Genomic DNA, 23,682 nt, shown 5'->3' on the forward strand with positions numbered 1-23,682 from the left:
TTTTTAATGAATACCCTTGTGAGTACCTTCCAGGGCCATCATTAATACTTTACAGTTCATTTTATATATGTAGCTTTATTAACCTGTTTATAAACTGTTTGGCTTTTTCAGTTTTTATAACTAAAAGCAGTATATTTGTATAATAGAACACGTTTCTTTATAGGTTGATTAATTCGAAATGTGCTTCAAGATGTAACCTGAAAACTGGAAATGTAGGTGTTGGAAGGAACGTTTCAATGCAGCTGTGAATATAATTTAGAGTTCTCATGCCGATTATAAGGAAATCTGACCAAAAAAGGTTTTCCGGATGGCTGTTTGCGTCCTAATGCCTCAACTGAGTTCCTCAAACTCAAAATACTGTACAAATCAGCAGATCTGCATTAACACAGCTTTGCTTTTTGTCTCATAAATAGAATGTTGGCTAATGAATCAAATACCCACACACACACACACACACACACACACACACACACACACACAAACACACACATAGAGAGAGAGAGAGAGAGAGAGAGATCCAGTTGCATATTTTTATGAAATTCAGGAAGAAAGCAGTCTGAATAAACAGGCAGAAAAAAAAGATTATCATTAAATGTGGACTGGTTCAAGGGTGTTTAGTTGTTCATTCACTATGTAAAGTTCCTAATGACAATCTGATAATATTAATTGGTTTTACTAAACTTGCATAAGGTGAACAATGTACATTTTCATTCAATTTACATTGCTAGAGATCAGCTTCCTTTAGTGTTAAAATAAAGGTGTTACACTTTAATCTTTGCACAAGTGAATCCTGAGAACAGTTTCCCCCAATTAACTTGTTGACTATTTATCACAGCAATTACAGCCATGAACCCAGTGCATATGACCCCTCCTGGACCTGTGGTTAAAGCCAGGAGGATAATCTGCACATAAATCACTTTAAACACCACATATACACATCTACAGGCTTCAGACATCAAGGATATGCACTTTAATAAACTGTCAGTGCTCAACTCATCCGGCCGGCACACGAATGAATTAAAAGATAATGGGAATGTTTATGAGTTACAGGATTTCCATCACGCACTTCGCCTCTGTAATCAGGTTTGATCCACCACGGTAATGACACCGTGCAAGGTGCAGGCATGTATAGGACACGTGTAGATTGTTTTCATAACGTGGTTTATGTGAACGTATATCCGCCTGTGCTGTTCCAGTATTAGTGACTGTATTAGTTTGGAGAAAGCGCTCGAATGTTCATGACTCTTCTGATTGGTGTAATTGAGTGTTTGATATTTTGATAAGTGCATAGGTACACAGTCCATTCCCCTCTTTAGAACCACCAAATGTCTCTCAGATGCCATCTACTGGTCACTTTCATAGATGGGGATTTAGATGTCCTGATTTGTCCGCAGAGATCCAGCTAGTTTTTAAAAGCACCCCAGGCAAATCAGTGGGTGAGGATTGAGAGCCAGGGTAACTAATAATAATCGTACTAATCAGGGTGGTAGTCCAAATCCATAGCACCAACCTTTTTACCCATAAGTTTGCACACCAGTCTGTATGCCCATACAAATAAGGTATTAGATAGACCTTTGTGCAACACTGGGATGTATTTGCTTGAATGCAGTATAATTGCAGTAGAGTGCATTTTAAGTCAAAATACTTCATGAAAATGTCCTTACCTTATTGCAGAACACAACAAACTATATGCTCAGAGTGAAAATGTCCGGTTCTGTGTTTCACAAGGCTTTCGAAACAAGAAAAAAACTCATTCCGGGGTTTGTTTCGAAACAGCTCATTTCTTACAAATCCAAAATTTCAGTCATCGTATAGCACTTTACTGTACATCCAAACATAACTCATTGTACCCAAAAGTGAGTTATGCAGAATTCTTAGTAGGGCATGTGTGTGTGTTTTACAGTGGTGCGCACAGATAACCTGAAAGGAAGGAGAGGTCGTTTGCCATCGAAGCCGAAGAGTCCACTGCAGCCTGAACCGTCTCCCCCTTCACCCCCTGTCAGCCTCCTCAACGCCCTCGTCCGTGCCTACTCCCAGTCCATCCCCCGAGAGCTCGACTACAGCCAGGTACATACACAGTGCGTTGTGTCCATTTAATTACGGTATGGACCCGTGCTGTCCTTCACGTTAAAATCATATTCAAATCAAATGTTAGAAATTGTCCTAAGTTCTTTAGAAAGCATGAAATCCTAAACCTTTATTTCTCTCAGTGTCTCTTTTTTCCCCAGCTGTCTCCGTCTCTCTTAAAAAAAAAAAAAAAATCTATTTCTCACAATTTCTGACCTCTTCTACATTTCAATATGATTCTAAGTCTCCTGATTCTTTCTGGTTCTTCTTTATTTTTCTCTGTTTTCCTCCTTCTCTGTCTGGCCCCCACTTTCTCTGTCTCGCCCACACCTCTAATTCAGTTTAGTTTCTGTGTCATGACAAATAATGATACTTCTGTACTGCCAAAACTTGTGTTTGTAATGTTAGGAGGTTTTTTAGAATACCAAAATCAACTTAGAGTGGGGAAAAAAAAGCTAAAATAGCCTGTTTAACACACCCGCTTTGTATCTCTTGTTGTAGTTCAGTGCTGTCGAGACGGGAACTTTAGCAGAGGCTCAGCAGATTCAGCTCTTCTATCGCGTCCTCACTGGCTCCATGGAGGTGACACGTCACTGGGCCGAGCGGCTTCCCGGATTCAACGAGCTCCACCATGATGACCAGAGTCTGCTCATAGACTCGGCCTTCCTTGAGCTCTTTGTGCTCCGCCTGGCCAACAGGTTAGACACATGCACACATCTTTTATCAATACTTAATAAACTATTAAAAAAATTACAACCATCATCTATTGTCAGTTTATCGAATTATAAAATTAGATAAGTCATTGCCTGAAGAGATTCCAAGTGTGTGACAGGATTATTTAGAACTACTACCCTCCTTCTGACTTTACTATCATATATATTTATATATATACATCTAGGTTTTACATCTTATTAAATCTTATTTTTCTACCTAAAACGGATCAAGAAACAGATCATAATTATGTAAAAAGATCAAATTCTCTTTATAATATAATGAAAACTGTGAAACTGTGATCGATGAATGCGTTTACTTTAGAAAAAAACCCTCTGTGCTTCTTGGTTTTTCGTTAATTTGCAGGGGGGTTGCTACGGTCACTGGGCTTTCCACCTTCGGCATGTACTCGGTTGAAATTTATGGGATAGCAACCCTCCATAACTCTCACACGTATACGTAGCAACCCTCGCATGACATACTCACATATACGTCACGTCGCTGTCGTGAGTTCCAGTCCTGATTGTGACTTTTGTTTACTGATGTAAAACTTCAGAAAAAAAACCAGAGTGCAATTTTTTTATTTGCTTTCCGTGACTAAGTAGAGTTCTGATTTCTTTAACAGGACGTTTTTTTTGCTCTGCATTTAGCTAGCAATGCAGCAGAACCTCATCTCTTTTGCTCCTTCTCTCTCTCTCTCTCTCTCTCTCTCTCTCTCTCTCTCTCTCTCTCTCTCTCTCTCTTTCATTCTCTATGTCTCTCACTCTGTGTGTTTGTAAGTGAGCAGGTGCATGGAGGGAGGCCAGTGGGTGGTGCCGTCACAGCCTCAGTAGGGGGCTTGTGACTCACCCGGGCCTACGTCACACATGCGCTCGCATAGCCGAACTCGCACAGCATGCACGAACTGTACACGGGAGCAAACGTGCACCTTTACACTCATACCCTCGTGTCAAAGACGCTTCCACGCACATTGTGCTTTTAACACACGCTCATCCCCATTCGCGGTGTCTCACACACCCTTGTAACTGTCGCACATGACGTAAATGTAAAGAATGCGGTTTCAAAAACCTGCTGTTCTTTTTAAATCGAACTATGCAGTGACCGTGTTCGTCATTGGAGCAATAAAATTGTGGGGAGTCGTGATGTAACCGAACTTGAATGCATTATTTCAATGCAGATTCAAAGATAGTTTGTCAGGAAGGTTCACATAGTGTTTGGTTGAGACTATGTACAATGGGGCTCGGAGCCGGGGTGACACAACTCAAAAGGCTTAAAGTCATGTTTGTTATTTTGTGCTATGCTGTGCTGTCATCCTTAGTATCTGCCTTGGCAGGGTTGTATGGATTGCATTAGGTTACTAGTTTATATTTTAACGATAGCTATAGTTATAGTCCATATTGTAGGAAATCACATTTAAATTCACCCAGTAGGTATAAACAAAAATATGAATTGTGTGAAGTTGAAAATAGTCAGAGCCAGAATTCACACATCATGCTGACAGCTACCTCTTTTGTTTTCCAGTGTTATAGGGTTTGTATTTAATTTTTAAGAAAATATAATTCAGATTAGGCCACACCCACTGCCACATTCTTTACCGTCTCCTACTCCACATGCATCAGATAAATTGTTACCAGGCTGTAATATCTATGTTATCCTTGTAATGTGTAAAAGAAAAAAAAATATGATGCAACTAAAATCATTCTGGTTGCTTACTGTACGCTTTCACAACTGCATTACTTTTACAAAAAAATACCACAGACAAGAAGAAAATCCACTTTGAGTCATACGAAACCAGGAAATAAGACAAGACAATTAGGTCATTTAGACATATAGACATTTAGACCAGCCTGAACTGAGCTTTCTCTAAGGAAAATATAGCACTTTCACTTTTCTTTTCTACCAAACATCACGGACATTCCTTTTAACAGTAAAATAATAAAAAAACGCTATACATATGCTATAGAAGTATTGATATCAGTGATATTTAAAAGTACTTGGTATCGGATCGAAAATAAAATTATTGGTATCGCCCATCCCTAGTAGCAGCTCACCCAAAAAACCCATATAAAGCATATCTTCACCAAGCTGTCTTTGTACACACAAGCACTGTAATTCTGGAACAGGTTTTGAGTCTCCTAGTACAAGTGAAGGGAAGATTTTAACACTACCAACTCTGAAGACATACTATATAATTGTGTGTCTCCAACTTTGTGGTAACAGTTCAGAAAAAAAAACACATATGGCTGGACAAGTCAGGTGCACCAAAACTTTTGTAAGAGCACTTTGATGCTTTATGACCACATTATGGACTATTTTTATAAAAACATATCCAAAAGTGGTTTATTCCTCTGACAGTGTACAGGAGATTAAAAATATCAATAGTTAACACTTTTTTAAAATCCATTAATAGTTGAATTTATTGTTGCGAGATGTCAGTTCCTGTTGATACTTGAAGTATAACCCTTTTGTTCACTTTTGTCCTCTTTCTTTTGAAATGAAGTAGAGAGTTTTGACTTTGAAAAAATATCAATTTTACATTTGCTTTGTTCAACAAATCTTATATTTTGTAACATGTCTAACGTGGAAATCCCTGTGAATGAGTTAGTGTAGAGATGATAACATTAGAATAAGCATTTTAATATTTGACTCATGAATATTGGCCATTTTTTTCAGAGCTGCCTGTTTTGGAAAATCAATTTGACACCTTCTGACCAGGGCAAATTGAGAATTTAAAGGTGCTGCACTGTAAACAGGGTCAGAAGTTTGTTTAAAAATAAATCATTGATCTTAATTCAATGAAGAAAGTTTGAAAATGACAACAACAAAAAAAGTGAATAAATGTTTATCAGGCCCAACATTTACACTTATTTTTTATAAAGAAGAGGTTAGTCTAATAAATTGTTTTATGTTCTTTCAAAAGAGAAAAATAAAGTTTGTGGTATGTGTTTATATACTATAGAACCAGATGCAGATAGATTAGTTTGAAAGGAATGCTAGAATTTTCTCTTTTTTTGCAACTTCTCCTCTTCTCTCCTGCTGCGTCTAAGTGCATTTGCATTCTGTAATTTTGTGCTAATGAAGAACAGTTCGCGAGCAGAAGCCAGCACTTCACAGAAAAAGAAAAAAAAAAACGAAAGGAGGTTTGTTTCCTTCCTAAATTGCAGGGTTGCCGGTGAAGAGGTAGCGAAGTAGAGCGGTGAGAGGAGGACAGGAGAGGAGAGAAATACGAGCGAGATCGTACGGTTTAAATCTGCTCCGTTATTTTAGATGAAACCACGCTGCATGGAAAAGCAGAGCAAACTCACTCCGCGAGTCCTATCCCACATCCGAAAGGGGTGAGGGAATGAGATGAGGGGGGTTGGAAGAGGAGAAAGAAATCTCAGGAATGTTTTAAAAGCTTTAATTGCGTGAGCTCGAACGTAATTAAGTCCCGTTCTGATCTTTGATGTAGTCTTCCCTATGCTGGCTTTCATTTGTGCCCATGGTAACTGTTCTCGTGCATTAAAGACTCAAACTCCACTCGGGTCAGGGCTGCTCGGGAAAGATGAGAGAGAGCGGGTGTGTATGCTTCTGCATGTAGGTGCTCGTGTGTAATCAGTCAGGCAGACGCAGGGTAACGGAAAACGCTATCTTTTTTTCCTTTGAGAGAGAGAGAGGGGGAAAAAAAGGTGATGATTAATTAAAAGATGAAGGCGGCGTCGACTGAAGTTCAGTCATCAAACGTCACCTTGAAGGCAGAATAAATAACAACAGTTCGTGATCAGTCCCTAACTTCTTTCTTTCTCTCTCTCTTCATTTCTCTCTCTTCATTTCTCTCTCTCTCTCTCTCTCTCTCTCTCTCTCTCTCTCTCTCTCTCTCTCTCTGCAACTCATCAGTTTCAACCGAGCATCAAAAAAACTTTTTTGTAGTCGGCATGCAGTGAATCACTACAGGACAATGCAAGCAAAAAATACACAAGCAACACACACACACTCACAGACACACTCACAGACAGCACTTAAATAAAAATGTATATTTTTTTGTTTTTGTTTGTTTACCTACATCCTAAACCACATCCGTTCACCCTAAACACTCAAAAAGTGCAACACTAGATAGTAAAATAGTATTAAGTGTTGGATCAAAGTTTCACAAAAATATACACTATATGGACAAAAGCTTGTGGACACATGACCTATTCCACATTTAGTCCCGATTTGCTCTTATAATAACCTCCACTCTTCTGGCAAGATGTTCCACCAGATTTAAAAGATTGTTTGTGGATTTTTTGTTCATTGTGTTTTGTTCACATAAATCGGGTATTGATGTAGGTGAGGAGGGCTGGGGGTGCAGTCAGCCTTCCAGTTCATCCCGAAGCTGTTTAGTAGGGTTAAGATCAGATTTCTATAGAAGGCCATTCAAGAGCGTTCACTTTAAACCATATAAACCATATCTTCAAGGAGCTGGCTTTGTGAACACTATCATTGTCATGCTGCAAGCTATGGGTCTCCTAGTTTGGGGAAGAACCACATACCGCTGGAAATGTCTGGTGTCCCAATAATTTTGTCTGTATTTTGCTATAAGAAAATATTTGTCACGTTACACAGGAAATCGGAATCCTAAGACTCTTCATTGGCAGAAAACTTGCTTTTTACGGTTGCAAAGTACACTGGAGACTCCTTCTATAGATATTTCATAGAGTTCACGTAATAAAGCTTGCAGTACCAGTGAATAATGTTAGCATTGTAAGATAGATAGATTAGATTTATTTTTTTTTATAAATATTTTTTTTTGTTTTTGTGATTATAAGCTACTGAAATGGTCTTGCCTTCTTTTAATATCTAATGAAAGGTGAAATTATATTGGGTTTTTGTTTTTAGGACTCTATTTCTCTTTCTCTCTTTCTCTCTCTCTCTCGCGCTCTCTCTCTCTCTCTCTCTCTCTCTCTCTCTCTCTCTCTCTCTCTCTCTCTCTTTCTCTATCTCTTTAACACACAAATGGTTATCATTTGTGTGTTCTTTTTCTTTCTTCCTCCACCACCTCTGCATGTTTTTGTCCCTCAGCTTCTTTTTATCTCTCTGTTTTTCGTTCGTTCTCTGGACTAGCTGCAATGTCTGCGAGGCTGAATAAATAACACTTCATGATCGTGCTAACTCCTATTTCTCTCTCTCTCTCTCTCTCTCTCTCTCTCTCTCTCTCTCTCTCTCTTTCTCCTCCTGCAGGTCGTTGTTGGCGGAGGAGAAGTTTGTTTTCTGCACAGGCCTGGTGCTCCACAGGCTGCAGTGTCTGCGAGGTTTCGGCGAATGGCTCGACTCAATCAGAGATTTCAGCTCTCATCTTCAGAGTCTCAGCCTGGATTTACCTGCGTTTTCTTGCCTGTTGGCACTGGTGCTGCTCACAGGTAATGCAGGCCGCCAGTCTAACACACAACGCAAAACAAAAACACACATTGTGAGCAAAGGAGAACCTCCGGGACGTTCTCATTTTCCTTTTTTTTTTTTTCCTCTCCACCTTCCTCTCAACATCCCTCGCTCTCCCTATTCGCACATTCACACCTCTTTGACCTCATTGTGTAGCCGAAGCTGATTATCTCAGGTGTGGGACAGGTGATGCCCGGGACTGGGTTTACCTACGCGGCAGGACTAATCCCCCTTTTAATCACGGCAAAAGAGAGCGAGCAGGAGAGAGCTTGAGATAGAGAATGAAAAGGGGTTTTGTGTATTTTCTATAAGGACAGCTGGGGATTATTGATTATTGGGTGGCAAATAAACAGGTGTGTGTGTGTTGTGAGAACCAGCAGGTGTTTCTTGTATTATGCACATGCATGATGAATGAGACTCAGACGCTACATCGGCCCAGGCCTTCATTTAAATAGACTTTCTTTCTTTCTTTCTTTCTTTCTTTCTTTCTTTCTTTCTTTCTTTCTTTCTTTCTTTCTTTCTTTATACACGTTTTTTTATTCTGCGTTGAAAACTGTTTTAATCCTTAGTGTATATATTCCATGCATGTGATTTGCACACAGAGCAGTTTAATATTATGTTGCGTTCGTAAGCTGGCTAAATGGTTAATTATCTGGTTTAAGTGTTGTATTTTTTTTCATTCGATCATCCATGTAGTTATTTATAATTTATTTGATTTATGTTTTTAGCATGGATTGACTATCTGGCAAAAGTAAAAAAAGATTCATTTTAATTGTAGGTTTTCACACTGGAGCGCACAAAAGGACATAATTGCAGTAGAATGATTCCAAATGATAGATGATCATCTGTTTTAATACAATGATAGAAAGTTAAGGAGCTCAGGAAACAGACATGTCTTTTTATGTGTCATCTGTCCACCCAGAGCCATCAGCTTTCAGTGTGTGTGGGTGTGGGTATGTGTTGGCCTCCATGGAGCAGCACTTAGCTCTGTAGTGGGAGGAATCGAGCACTACTCAGTTGAGCCCTGCACTCCTCTATTCCTCTACTCTCTTACTCTCTCTCTCTCTCTCTCACACACACACACACACACACACACACTCCCTCCACTCGCTACTCAAACTATCGACCCTCTAAAAGTGTCTGCGGTGAAAGAGTGCCATCGATCAGCCCCTAGAGAGCGCGAGAAAGATGGAGCGCAAGTAGAACGAGGGACAATGCAGCTGTGGAACACCCACAGCATGGGAACAAATAAAAGCAACACTCACACATTCACAGTATCAATGTTTACATTACCTAATAAACCCCTAACAAACTACCTGATATCTCAGAATAAAAAAGATTAGATAATTGAAATCTAAATCAAGTGAGCCAATTAATTCAATTCAAATAAACATTTGACTAAGAAATTAATAATGCGCTAAATAAAACTAATACTAAAATAAAACTTTAAGAATAAAATGTAAAAAAAAATTTGTTGGTCCAAGCGAAACATTTCACCTGTTGAGAAGTGAGATATTATAAAATTATCGTACTTTATTATAATATTATACTCTATTATAGAATCATTTATTATTAATTATATCATTGAAATTATTAGATTATATGATATATTATATACAATTATATAATCATATTTAATCATTCAGTAATCTTAATTTTTTTTAAAGGCTTACAAACAGACTAGGAGACGGTCTGAGAAGAATCACGTCATATTTTAAAATTGATTGAACACCAAATATGGTAAACTTCGGCCACCTAAAGTGACGGAACTCCTCATGCTCTTTGTTGCTGTGGCAACACTGATACTGAAAATGCCGTTCCTTGCATACACATTTCAATGAAAAACCTGTATATGTATCATATCATAAGATATAAAATATAAAAAATTTTTGTCACAATGTGTTTAGGATGAAGGTGAAGTGTAATGCGCAATTGGTTCGGATCGATGAAACATCCAGCGTGGAGTGAGGAGTGTGTGAAGTAGGCAGGCTCGAGGCTTGTTATTGACACACCGGCGCTAAAGTGATAAAGCAGAAGCTTCGCACTAACTCAGTGAGACAGCAGCTAGGAGCAAGTGTGACATTTGTTCCTTTTGTAACCCAGACAACACACACGCCATGAACTTTCTTCATGTGGACATGCTCAAGTCTACTTTTTTTGCACCCAATCTTTTTGTTATGCGCAAAATTAGCAAAGGAAGTGAAGATACCTGAATGAGCCGTGTACATGGTGTGTGTGTGTGTGTGTGTGTGTGTGTGTGTGTGTGTGTGTGTGTGTGTGTGTGTGTGTGTGTGTACATGGTGTGTGTTTTGGGGGGTTTTTGGTGGACGCTAGGTAAAACATCAGTCACGCATTAGGAAGCTGCTGGTGAAGTCTTCTTTAGTGACTACATTAGTATCGAGCCCTAATCAAATTCAGCTGTTAAGCAGCACCACATAATCTGACTAATTGCCCTCATTTTGCCCTCTGTTTATGGCATTAACATTATTTCCCATAGGTGTGTATATACGGCAAAGGTGTGTATGTACAGTAGACATACGTATTGTATTGTTTCATTGTTGTAAGTTGTGAGATCGACTCTATTTTGCAGCTAAAACTATAATCCTATTGCTGTGTATATGTATACAAATAATTACACTTGTAGAAATTAATTTAAAATTTTTTTACAAATGAAACAATAAAAAAATATTTATCCAAAGATGGATAGACAAATACGTATAGTGCGTATAGTGTGTATAAGTACCTAGCAGTAGAGAAAGTAAACAAGCTAGGATTGCGGTAAATAATGCGTTACAGAAATTATGCCCTACTTTCACAGGAAGTGGTCAAGCAGTCGCCCACCAATGCCTGTCCATGAAGTCAGGTGAATGAGATTATCTCATTTAAAATTCTAGAGAATGGGGCTAGAAAAGTCCACCATGTTTTGAGATTAGAGTAAAGGTATCAGGAGACAAAAATCTGATATGTTTTTGTTTCAGATGTACAACTGTGACACTTTCAGCTGTAACACCAAACCTAGTTACTTGTTCAAACACTTGATGTTTTATGTGTTTCCCTAGAAGATATGGAATTTGAACTTAGTACTCAGAACCTGTCCTTGATTTAAAAAGTTTTTTTCATTATTATTTTTATAATGTCTTCTGTCTATGAAGGCATTCAAAACAAGCCTACAGTTTAATCATGGATTCATCGTTTAATAGATTTAATAGATTTGATTGATTTGATTATATGGACATAAATTTGTGGACACCTGACAATAAGATTGGTATGTGCTTCTTGAACATCCAAATCAACATTTAGTCCGCATTTGCTGTTCTAATAACCTCCACTCTTCTGGCAAAATGTTTTACTAGATTTAGGAATGTGCTTGTGGAGATTTGTGCCTATTCAGCTAAAAGGGTCTTAGTCAGGTAATGATGTAGGTGAGGAGGCCTGGGGTGCAGTCAGTGTTTACATTCATCCCAAAGATGTTCGATAGGGTTTAGCTCTAAAGCAGGTCGTTCAAGACCTTCTCCAACAAGTGTAAACTATATATTCATGGAGCTGGTTTTGTGCACAGGGGTATTGTCATGATGGAATAGGTTTGGGTCTTCTAGTTCAAGTGAATGAAAGATTTACTGCTACCGCACCAAAAGATCATATATTGTGTGTCTATAACTTTGTGGTAACTTTGTGTGAAAAAAAGCCATGTATGGCTGGATAAATCAAGTGCCCCATAACCTTTGTCCATATAGTATAGATAAATAGCTAGATAGACTGATTGATCTCACACACATTCTTTATTCATCTCATTTTCCTCAGAACAATGTCCCGGCCTGAAGGAGCCCAAGAAGGTGGAGGAGCTGCAGTCCAAGCTCGTCTGCTGCCTTCGAGAGCACCTGAGCTCCGGCGGAACCACAAGCGTGGCTGCAGCAGGCAAAGCTCCTCCCCCAGTGGCTGCCATTCTGGGTCTAAAGGCAGAGCTAAGGTCACAGCGCACTCAAGGCCTACAGAGGATCTTCTACTTAAAGCTGGAGGACCTGGTCCCACCTCCACCACTTATCGACAGGTTCCTGGACACACTGCCCTACTAATATAGACACGCTCCTCCCAAAAAAAAGCTCACCTGGGCCTGATTATAGGCTGAAGACTCACCACTGAGGATAGAGCCTGAATGAGAGACTTGCTGAACTCTGATTTTTCTCTTAAGAGGCTCCAGATGTACACTCTTTCCACCTCAGATCTGTGTCGGATAGTGTGTGTGTGTGTGTGTGTGTGTGTGTGTGTGTGTGTGTAAAGAAAAGCATCAGAACTGTGCTTTTGGACCGTCGTTCAGTGTGTGTGTGTGTGTGTGTGTGTGTGTGTGTGTAAAAGAGAGAAATAAATTGAGAGATGAAAGGTGAAAGGTTTCTATTCAGTCAAAAGGCAGTCAGTATGCTCACATACACGTACATCCAGTTACACGAGACACAAAGGACATAAAAAGAGTGTGAGTGCGAGAGTGTGTATACGCATCTCTGTGGAACGCTTGAGTCAGAGCGAATCAAGAGACGTCCAGACAAAGTGCATTAAATTCTAACCACCGAGTCACACTCTCAAAACTGCATACAAGTGCAATTTACTAAGTGCTATTTAAAAGAAAAAGAAATGAATTCGACAGAAAAGTAGGAAAGAAAATGCAGGAAAGAGTGTGCGTGTGTTCCATTTCTATTTCAACTCTAAATTATTTTAATACTACGGCTCGCCCTGTGAAATGAAGTAATGATATCAAACCAGGCAGATTTCTTATACACTGGTCTGCTCACTAACTCTCGTAACTCTTGAGCAAGTTCTACAGACTTGAAATGACTGTAGAGTTTTATTTTATTATTATTTCTGGATTTTGCAAACCTAGGGAATTTTAGGGTTAGGACTATAGAGCTAAGAGTGCAGGGGAGCATTTGGGCTACAAGCACTTATTAAGAAAGGAAAGAGAGGAATGGGGCACGGAAGGAGGGAATGATAGAGCGGGAAAATGGGAGGGACAAAACATTCCGTGCTCATGCTCATGCTCATTTTTTTTATAAGTTTCTATTGTTAACACCATCTATTAATATGGAGGACTTTGTTGCAAAAAAGTCTTTGTCTTTTATTTGTACAAAAGAAAACAGATTATATGCATGGTTTACTCTTTTCTCGCCTTTTCTTGCCTGTATTTATTTTGTTTGCGAAAGACGGCCAGCTCGTCAAAGGGCTCGGACACATTCACAGACTGGGCTTTTCCGCTAACTTTGCCCATAGGCAACCATTTGCGACAAATGGAGAATTATATAAATATATAAACAAATATATATATATATATATATATATATATATATATATATATATATATATATATATATATATATACATTCACAAAATACAAAACTAATATTTTGAAGTGTTTTTATCCAATAGATTTTTTCAAATCTTGTGGTACAAGTTGTGCATTTGTTTGTTTTTTGTTTGTTTGTTAGTTTGTTTTTTGTTTTTTCTTTGTGGTTTTTTTTTCTCAAAGAAAAAACAAGATTACAAAAAAAATGTCTCTTTTTGATTTGTTTGGATTACTTTTTTTTCTCTTCGGTTCACTGGAGGCTCTGTTCAGCACTTTGAAATCATAAAGAAAAAAATGATTATTTTTGTCTGAAAGCGTGTGAAATGTGTTTTCAGTGCATCAACTTCCAAAAGAAAAATGAATGGAAGAATCGAAATCGTTTTCATTGTAACATGCAACAATGATTAAAATCACACATATTTTCAAATAGGACAAGATTGCATTTCTAAAGCAGAGGTGCCCAACATTTTTCTAGCAAATCTAACTTTTTCTAACTTGATTGAGAGCCAAAAGTAAATTTATACATTAGACCATACTGCATTGTATTAAAATGAAAGCGTTGCCAGGGTTCCACTCATTTATGATTTCATAATATTTAGAAACAAATAAATAGAAAACATTATTCCATAATCCGCTAACTAATACAGTTGTTCAAGGTTTCCAAGTTTAATGAAACATTTAGTACAATAAAACCATAGAAAAAATTCCATTTATAGTGCAATAGAGATTGATGCCTATTACAGTTATTAAAGCTATAAACAATACCACCATATGCTTATAATATCAGTGACCTCTAATGAGATACAAAGCTGGTCCTGATTTTTTAATAGTTTTTCCGCATTGAGCTGCAGCTGACCTACTGACATTATGTAAGGTTCTCAGTTTACATTTCACCACTAAAAGTCTGCTCACAGAGGGAGGTTCTGCCAACGTTTTAGCTGCTTAAATATAGAACAAAATAAAATATGTTAAATGTTTAGTTAAAAATTTAAATCTTTCTATGTCAAAGGCATTTTTTTCTTTTTTTTCCCTCTGCTTATATATGGCATAGTGAACCAAAACAAACCATGTTTGGGCATAGTTTGGGCATATCTGGTTTAAAGGAAACTGATTGGTGCCAGGAGAATTGGGGTTTTTCATTTCCTAAGCAAATAATTTGAAATAAAAAATTTGTTATATTTATTATCAGTTATATAAAATTATAATCACGGTGTTAATGGTTGAATTTAATTGTTTTTATGAATTATAGAGCTATGAAATATAAATGAATATAAAAAATATATAAATATAAAAAAAATATAAAAAATTATATATGGTATGGAACATTGAAAAATAAATAATAATAATAATTTAAAAAAATTATACTGCTTTAGCTCACATTGCACAATGAAATATATATATATATATATATATATATATATATATATATATATATATATATATATATATATATATATATATAGTAAGCAAACATAAGTAAGTTTAGCAAAAAAAAAAAAAAACAGTCTCTATGTTCCAGGTTTGGATTGATTTTTTTTAATTTATCTCAAATATACAATCCATATTTTTACATTATATTATGTATATTGCTGTTAATTTGATCTTTAGAAAAAAAAGTGAAAAAAAAAACAGCAAATGGTAACTGATGTGTTCATAATCTGATAATGAATACATTCAATTTATTTTTGGGTATTTCTGGTAGATTCTACGTTCCATATCATAACCACAAACTATGCAATCATTTTTTGCAATATCATCATAATCATTGCAGCAACACAAGGTAGTAAGAAAATCTGTTTAAGGTCTTAAAACATGCTTCCTTAGTTTCATACCCTAACCCTTGTCATCGAACCTTTGTATGTGTCTTTCGCTTGTTGTCCCCCGAGACCCCATTACACTGATAGGGTAAGAGAGCATTAAGTATCAGGGAGGGATGGTGATTTTGGGGGGATTCCTTGAATGAGAGTGAGCAGATCAGGCCTCCAGGCCTCGTTAAACCCCATCGATCCGCATGGTGACATTTTAGAAGCGAAGTACACACAGACACACATTTCAAGCACACACACATTTCGAGCACATGCACGCACATTGACCTGGCTGCTCATTCTCCGTCTCTCTGCATCTCTTTCTTTCTCAGTCTTGACATGTGAACAGCAAGTGCACCACCCATGCACACACAAACATACACATGCAGTAAGTAAAATGCATGCTTGCACACACCCACTCAGTAAAATGTCATTCTTTTTTTTTTTCTTAATTATTTCAAATCTTGCACTTTAAACATCTCTGTAATTTTCATTACACATGGTTTGCACGTGGATTGCGGTAAAATTGTTTTAAATTCCACCTCATTATCTTCATACATAAAAATACACTGGCTGTTTAGGTTTAGGTGTGAATCCACTTCAGAAATATAACACATGGAAAGAGTTTAAATAAATAACCAAACCAGAAGTATAATATCATACAAATAATATGAGGTACAAAAGATTATATAGACAAGAATAGGTGCTACACTGCCAAAACATCTTAAAAAGTGTAAATATTTCGAAAATGGTTAAATATTTCTATTATCTTCTATAAGTTTTTATGTTTGAAAATAGTCTTGTGCAATTGGCAGAGTTCATCATTTTGCTGTGGATTTGTAAAAAAAAAAGAAAAAAAGGCATTAAAAATAAAATCATTTCTAAATAATACATCTAATTATTAATATTAATCGAATCTTTCATTACAGCTGGTCAAGAAATTCTCACACCGAATACTGTGAGAAAATTTGCGCCAGTGTTAACACAAACACTAGCATTTTCAGGGGAAGCAAAGATGCGTGTAGCAATATGAAGATGTGTGACTCATTTCTATACAACTTCTTTACAGTTGAAAAAGAAACGGATGCACAGCCTTCAAGAGGTCACCTGACTATTATTGTTGGCAGGTCAGATGCTAGTTAGCAGACAAAACAATTCATTTCATTTATTTCATTTTTATTTAACGGTGGACAGTCTCAAAGCAGCTTTACAGAGATAAAGAGGTTCTGAAGTTGTTTAAAAGAAAGTACACATTTAGTGCATCTGTTTGTTCTCTAATGAGTGAGTTAGTGACAGATGTGGCAAGGAAAACTCTCTGAGATGATATGAGGAAAAAACCTTGAGAGGAACCAGACTCAAAAAAGAACTTCATAGATCTTTAGGCTGTTGATGTGGAACCATCCCCAGAATGAATAGGGCAGAACTGAAGAGAAGAAAGGGACAGGAACACTGGTTACTGAAGGATGTTTAACTCAACAGAGAGAGCGAAAGAGAGAGAGAGAGAGAAAGAGAGGAGAAGAAGGGTGACTAAGAGAATCTATTCTATACAATCTATTAAAATTTCTAGAGGAAAATCTACAGCAGTTAAAAAACCCAGCATTAATAAACAGTTCATAAAAGATTAAAACCACTGGTTTGCTTTATCAGGGACAAATAGCATTAACATTAACATTAGCATAAAATGTAGTAGTATTTTTCTCAGATATTCTAATATAATCTTTTTCTGGATCTGGAAAATACTGTACAGACACTACAATAGGAAAACATGTACCCCTGTTTATGCTTGGCCACGAAATGATCCAAGCAGCCAATCATGTGGCAGCAGCACAATGCATAAAATCTTGCAAATAGCTTCACATCAAATTTCAGAATGGATCTCACTCCCTGTGTCTGTGGCATGGTTTATGTTCCCTGACAAGCTAATTTTAGTATATATTTAGTATACAATCTCCTGAGTTTTTCATTGCATTTTCTACAGAATGGTTCAAAAAAACAAAAACATCCAGCGAGCAGAAGTTCTCCAGGTGAAAATGCCTATTCAACACAAGACATAGGGGGGTTTTTACACTGATGGCATTTTTTGTCTTAGCTTTTTCTCTTGACCTAGTAAACCAGTGAGAGGGTGCATTTTTTTAATATAGGGTATAAGGCACCTCTGAAAGTCATGTTTGCTTATGTGGCCTGTTAAATGCTGTACGTCAGTGATTTCCAGATCAGAGGAAAGTGCTCGAACTGATTTGAGCCAACAAAGAGGCTACGATAACTGAGATAAACACTTTTTAGAGCTGTGATGAGCAGTAAAACAGCATCAAACTATAAGGCCCATGGTCTACCACAGCACAAGACAACGTGTTCCACTCCTGTTAGACAAGAACAGGGATCTGAGTTTACATGGGCTCATCCAATTTGGACAGTTGAAGACTGGACAGTGTAAGACATGTGTAGTATGTATCAAAAAAAATTTCAATGGCTTTTTCAGCCCATCTGTGGTATTTACAGTAAACAGATGGCTAATAGGTACAACATTTCAACCTATTATTCAGATATTTATCTTGAATCATAAAAATACTAGGCATTTTAGTAATAGTACTATAGTAAAACTAATGTGGAATACTACATCCATATAAGGACGGCATCAGGTTTGTTGTAAATCTGGATTTGTCAGTAGCTCTAGTGAGTGAAAAAAGTACAGCGTTTTAATAATGTTTAGAATCCTGCTGGTGTGTCCTAAAAGAGGTTCTCATTTTAGTCTGGTTCCTCTCAGTCTGGTTACTCTCATGGCATCGTCATCATATTGTTTTTTTTTTTAAACACTGACTTGCTAATTAAAAATCTAGATTGACATGTGGATCTTCAAAAAGCTTTTACAACAGCATTTTGTAATTTGTGCAAATTGTGTTTAATTAAGTTGCTAAAAATACTGAAAATTGGATGACTCCTCTGTAATTTTGTGAAATTGTGTGTTTTACATATAAGTTGGTCCATCGTGGTGGTATTAGATAAACTCTAAACTATGAAAAAACAGAATCATGTAGTAAACAAAAACGTGTTAAACAACCCAGAATATGTTTTTTCATATTTTGTGTTCTTCAAAGTTGCCCACCTTATATTTGATAACAGCTATGCACACTCTTGGTATTCTCTCAGTCATTAGGTAGTCACCTGGAATGGTTTTCCAACATCCTTAGATGTTGAGTACTTGTTGGCTGCTTTTCCTTCATTTTCCGGTCCAACTTATTTCAAACTATCTCAACTGGACTTAGATTAGGTGATTGTGGAGGCACTCACACACTCTCTTTCTAAAAGAAATAGCTCTTACATAAACTAGAGGTGTGTTTGGGGTCAGTGTCCTGTTAAAAAAAAACAATCAATGGTCCTACTAAGAGGAAAACAGATTGATTGGCAACTCGCTGCAAAAGGATGTGGTAGACATGCTGGTTAAGTGTGTCCTTAATTTTGATGAAATCAGCAAAATTGTCATCAGCAATGCAGCCCTGCACCATCAAACCTCCTTCTCCATGCTTCAAAGTGGGAACCACACATTCAGGAACCATCTGTCCATACTCTTTATGTCGAACAAAGCCAAAAATCTCGCATTTAGACTCATCAGAAAGTTTTCCACTTATCTAAACTCCAAGGGCCAAGATCTTTTTTGCTTGTTGATGTTCCGAAATTATGGTTTATTTGCCACAATTTGACCATGAAGACCTGATTTATGCAGTCTCCTCTAAACTTTGGATGTTGAAATATGTCTGCCATTTGAACTTAGAAAAAAGTGTATGGAAATCTGCAGTTTCTGAGACTGGTAATTCTAATAAATCTTCTGCAGTAGAGGTAGGTCTTGGTCTTCCTTTTCTGGAACAATCCTTATGAGAGCCTGTTTCATCATATTGTTTGGCAGTTTTAGAGACTGCACTTGGGAATACATTTAAAGTTCTTGAAATTTTTCAGATTTACTGAGCTTCATTTCTTAAGGTAATGATGGACTGTCTTTTCTTCTTTACTTAACTGAGTGTTCGCGGCCATAATATGGATTTGTACTGTTTTTGCTCTAATAGGACTATTGACTCTGTAGTCACCCTTTCCTCTGCACAAGACAAATGTCTAAAGCACATTAAGAAGGCAAGAGATGTCACAAACTAACTCTTGAGAAGGCACACCTCTGAACTGAAAACCATTCCAGGTGACTTCCTCTTGATTCCAATGAGAGAATGCCATGAGTTTGCCAAGCGGTCATCAAAGCTTAATGTAGCTCCTTTGGACAATCTAAAATGTAAAACATATTCTGGGCTGTCACACTTTTAACTAACTTATAACTAACACTAAACACTATATCATTCCAAAAACACTGAATAAGAAGGACCAAAAACTGTACCTAAGAGTGGGAAGTCCGAAAATACCTAGAAGAACTAATGCTTGATTATTGTTGGATTTTTGTTCTGCTAATTTACTTTCTAATTTGTTAATTAAAAAAAATTAATCACACACTTCCATTTTTGAAACCATCAGTATTGCAGTGTGTGTGTATATACTTACATATATAAGTCAGTACACATATCAGTATTGCAGAATCTATTTAGGTCAGTTGAATCATCAGTAAACCACAACCTAGTCATAAACTATTTAACCTCATTCCATTCTGGAGGGGGTACAGGGCCATTTGTAACAGAACGAGCAAGTTTAGGACCAGTTTCTACATTTGTGATTATTTACTAAATATAATTGAAAATTCATAACATATTCTCTTTTAACTTTATACATCTGTATATACACTAGTATATATATTACACAAAAGGAGGTCCATGAAGATATGGTTCACTTGGGTTGAAAGGTCTTGAGTGGGCTACTATGAAGCTCTGATCTCAATCTTATTGAACATCTTTGGTATAAACTGGAACGCTGACTGCACCCCAGGCCTCCTCACCCCACATCACTGCCTGACTTTACTAACACCATTGTGGCTGAATGAGAAAAAAAAGTCTCCATAAGTACCACAATCTAGAAGAGTGGAGGTTATTATAACAGCAAATTTGAACTAAACGTGGGAAGTTCCAAAAGCATTTACAAATATTATGCTCAGGTGTCCACAAACTTTTGTCCTTATAGTGTAAATAAGCAGCTATTAGGAAGTTCCTAAAATGTAATACAACAACTAAAGTAATTCAAATAAAACAAAAGGTGTTTTTCTTTTACATATTGAACTATTAATGGATTATAGTAATAATATAGAAATTCATAGTTTTATTAATAAAGAATTATAGTGTTTTAAATACAATTCATTAAGATATGAACCAAGTGCAACAGCAGCAACATGGCTTTTTAACCCCCCTCCACTTGACTTATCAGACATTTTCAATTAGTATAAACAAATAAATTCAAATATTAGTTGTTTCTGTGTATAGAATATCATAACTCTGTGTTGAGCTGCTGTGCTGTGAGGAGGGCGATTGAAAATAGAAAGAAAGCTGTTTGAACAATTCAAACCTCTCCCTGATAACACTAGTACAGAGTGAAAACAGCACATCCAAAGCTTTTTGATGGATTGTAGCTTTTAAAAATAAGCCATGGAGTGAGTGTTATATAATAAACAAGCACCCTATTATACCAAAGAAATAGTCCTTCCAGAAATAGCTGAAAAATAACGGGACATGTTGAAGTAAAGGATCAGATATAAAGGAGTCAAATGCAGGAGTCGTACAAATAGAGGCAGGTGGAAGGCAGCTTGGTGAAGCTGTCAGTCAGGGGGCAGGCAGATCGATCCAGAGTGACAGGTAGCAGATCCCCCTGGAGTCTTCATTACAGCCTTCTATTAGAGCAGGAGGGGAGGGGTTCGTGCACACACACCAACCATGTTGTGTGTGTGTGTGTGCACTGAGCGGCTCATGTAATATTGATCAGCTGTTAGTGAGTTTGTTGAGGGGGATCAGCAGGGCCGGACTCACGCTGTGACGAGTGGCAGCAGAGCTTTAACACAAGAATGAGCTTCGGCCTTCCTCTCCAAATGCTCCGAACACACACACACACACAAAGCAGTGCAAAGGAAAAAAAACAAGCAAGACATTGCTCAAGAGCTTCATTTAGGTTCACAGCAAACATTAGAATAAAAAAGTTTGATCTCTGTAACTTCATGGAATGGTTGTTGCTGCCAGATGAGCTGCTTTTTAGTATTTCAGAAACTGCTGATCTGTCAGGATTTTCACACACAACAGTCTCTAGAGTTTTTACAGAATGTTGTGAAAACCAAAAAACATCCTGTGTTCAGAAGCCTCCAGGCGGAAACACTTTATTGATGAGAAAGATCAGAGGAGAATAACCAGACTGGCTTGAGCTGACAGGAAGTGTAGGGTATCTCAAATAAGCACTCAAAATATGATGAGCAGAACAGCGTTTCTGAGTGCACAACATGGCCAACCTTGATAAGAATGGGCTACAACCATATCAGGTTTCACTTTTTTCACCCGAGAATAAAAATCTGGGGCTTTAATGGGTACAGACACATCCAAGTTGGGCAGCTGAAAGACCAAATTGGAGCAAAGCACTAACTATTTTCTGTGCATTCATGAGCTTACAGACTCTCACATTCGACTAGTGCTGGGTATTGGGTATTGGGTATTAGGTATTGCCATCCCTCCCATTTAAGAATCATGGCCAGTTGTGCTTTCTCGGACTTCTGATCTTAATATTGAACAGTGGCTGAACAAGGTCTAAAGTTTGTTTGGTGCCCCCCAAAAAATAATGGTTTGCTTTCAGTGACCCTGCAATAGACTCTGGATCCACCATGTTCAAGCAGAAACGAGAATAATATTACAACATCACCGCTGTACTGAGTCATAAACGTGTCGTTGTAATGTCTACACACTGTGCGGTGATGTTGCTGCTATGTGAGGTTATTTTTCAGATTGTATCTCATCGTTAAAAAGTTTCAGTTGAAGAGGTGTGGACATTGATGAACATAACAGGAATGTCAGGGTGATCCCTCATTAAAGGTTTATAATGCCACCCCCTCCTCAATCACACGCCGGGACTCCCCCGGCGGGGTAGAAAAGAGAGCGAGTGGGCAGATCGGTGGTGGAAACGGGGGTGGACAAGTGAGAGACAGAACCACACCATGGCCTTTTTCATCTGACTTTTGTGGCACTAGTTGAGATTGACATCTTCAGACTGTCTCCTTGAGAGTTCGTTTTCGTTTCTGCCGCAGGCACTTTCAGTTTTTCCATCCTCCCACTACTTCTCTTGCTCTATCGCTGTTTCTTGCTCTTTTGCTGTTTTGTTGTTTTTCTGGACGGGATGTTTTGTTCTCTGCGTGTTTACACGGCCTACATAAAAGCTCAGGGACCCGATTGAACAGTTTATGATTAATTAGATTATCAGAAGTCTGGAGTTTTAAAGTAATAAATGGCTGAAAAACCTATTAAATTAAAGGTCATAGTCAGCCTGGATTTGGAAGTGGAGTACACCACAAACTAGACTGATGAATCATATAGGTACAAATTGTGATCAGCCATATGCGCTTCTGTGGCTTGACATAATATAAATGCGAGAGAGTTTCAATATAAACTGAAATCTCAAAAAGATTTTTGATCGTTCTGTTTGTAAACTCGGTGTTATCTACGGTGTAGGTTTATGAAACCTAGCTGTGTGGGTGATGCTTTTGTTGTCTCTTTGAAAACGATGGTTGTGTATGACCCTCTTCTTTCATGTGTTTTTGCGCGTGAACGCGCGTGTGCGAGTGCAAGTAACTAAACCCATAGTGCCAGAGCTTTTCAAGAAGCCCTAGGGAGCACCAGAAAAAAATGTGCATGAGAGCGAGAGTGAGGGTGATAGAAAGCACACAGCGGGCTTTGGTTGAAGCTCAGTTCACACATGTGGTTGATCTGCTGGTGTTCTCTTAAGCCGGAAATACTGATCACTAGGGCCCAGAGGGAGGAGCAGGTGTGTGTGTGTGTGTGTGTGTGTGTGTGTGTGTGTGTGTGTGTGTGTGAGTTTGTGTGTTTATATATCTTCATGGGAACCAAATGGCCTCACAAGAATCGACACATCTGATCATTTCTGATAAATATTACAAATAAGAAACTAAAAGAGCCAAAAGGTTTCCCTTCGGTTACTGAGGCAAAGGTCAGGGCTGGGTTAAGTTGTAGGCATTGCACTAATTAATATTCATAACCAGTAACTTTGTAATGTCAAGTGAAAGGTCCTCGCAAGGATAGGTGTTTTCTTGTATATGTCTTAATAAACTGTACCATAATTACTAGGGATCAAGCTCAAGTTCATGTTATTTGGTACTTATACTTATATAATACTTATAGTATAGTATACTATAGTATAGTATAATACTTATAGGTTCAAACCCCAGCATGGAAAGCTGCCACC

General features: G+C 37.7%; 1 protein-coding gene and 1 long non-coding RNA gene across 8 annotated transcripts in view; both read left to right on the forward strand.

Annotated features, from left to right (window-relative positions):
• Positions 1-13,808, forward strand: part of LOC124403850 — a 24,641-nt gene extending 10,833 nt beyond the window's left edge. The window contains exon 2 of the long non-coding RNA XR_006928961.1: positions 12,411-13,808. This is a non-coding gene — a long non-coding RNA (uncharacterized LOC124403850). The remainder of the gene's footprint in view (positions 1-12,410) is intronic.
• The window catches only part of nr4a3 (nuclear receptor subfamily 4, group A, member 3), a 38,163-nt gene extending 14,882 nt beyond the window's left edge, over positions 1-23,281 (forward strand). For 6 of the 7 annotated variants that reach the window (XM_046877656.1, XM_046877654.1, XM_046877651.1 and 3 more), the window contains 4 exons: positions 1,904-2,067; positions 2,569-2,765; positions 7,978-8,156; positions 11,977-13,808. In XM_046877656.1, the coding sequence (XP_046733612.1) occupies positions 1,904-2,067; positions 2,569-2,765; positions 7,978-8,156; positions 11,977-12,248 (812 nt within the window). In that variant the 3' untranslated portion in view covers positions 12,249-13,808. Of the gene's footprint in view, positions 1-1,903; positions 2,068-2,568; positions 2,766-7,977; positions 8,157-11,976; positions 13,809-23,244 lie in introns of those variants that run through there. The other variant, XR_006928959.1, reaches the window with a different exon arrangement.
• The last annotated feature ends 401 nt before the right edge of the window (positions 23,282-23,682 follow it).

Source organism: Silurus meridionalis, chromosome 21 (genome assembly GCF_014805685.1).
Source record: "Silurus meridionalis isolate SWU-2019-XX chromosome 21, ASM1480568v1, whole genome shotgun sequence".
In the NCBI taxonomy this organism is placed as follows: domain Eukaryota; kingdom Metazoa; phylum Chordata; class Actinopteri; order Siluriformes; family Siluridae; genus Silurus; species Silurus meridionalis.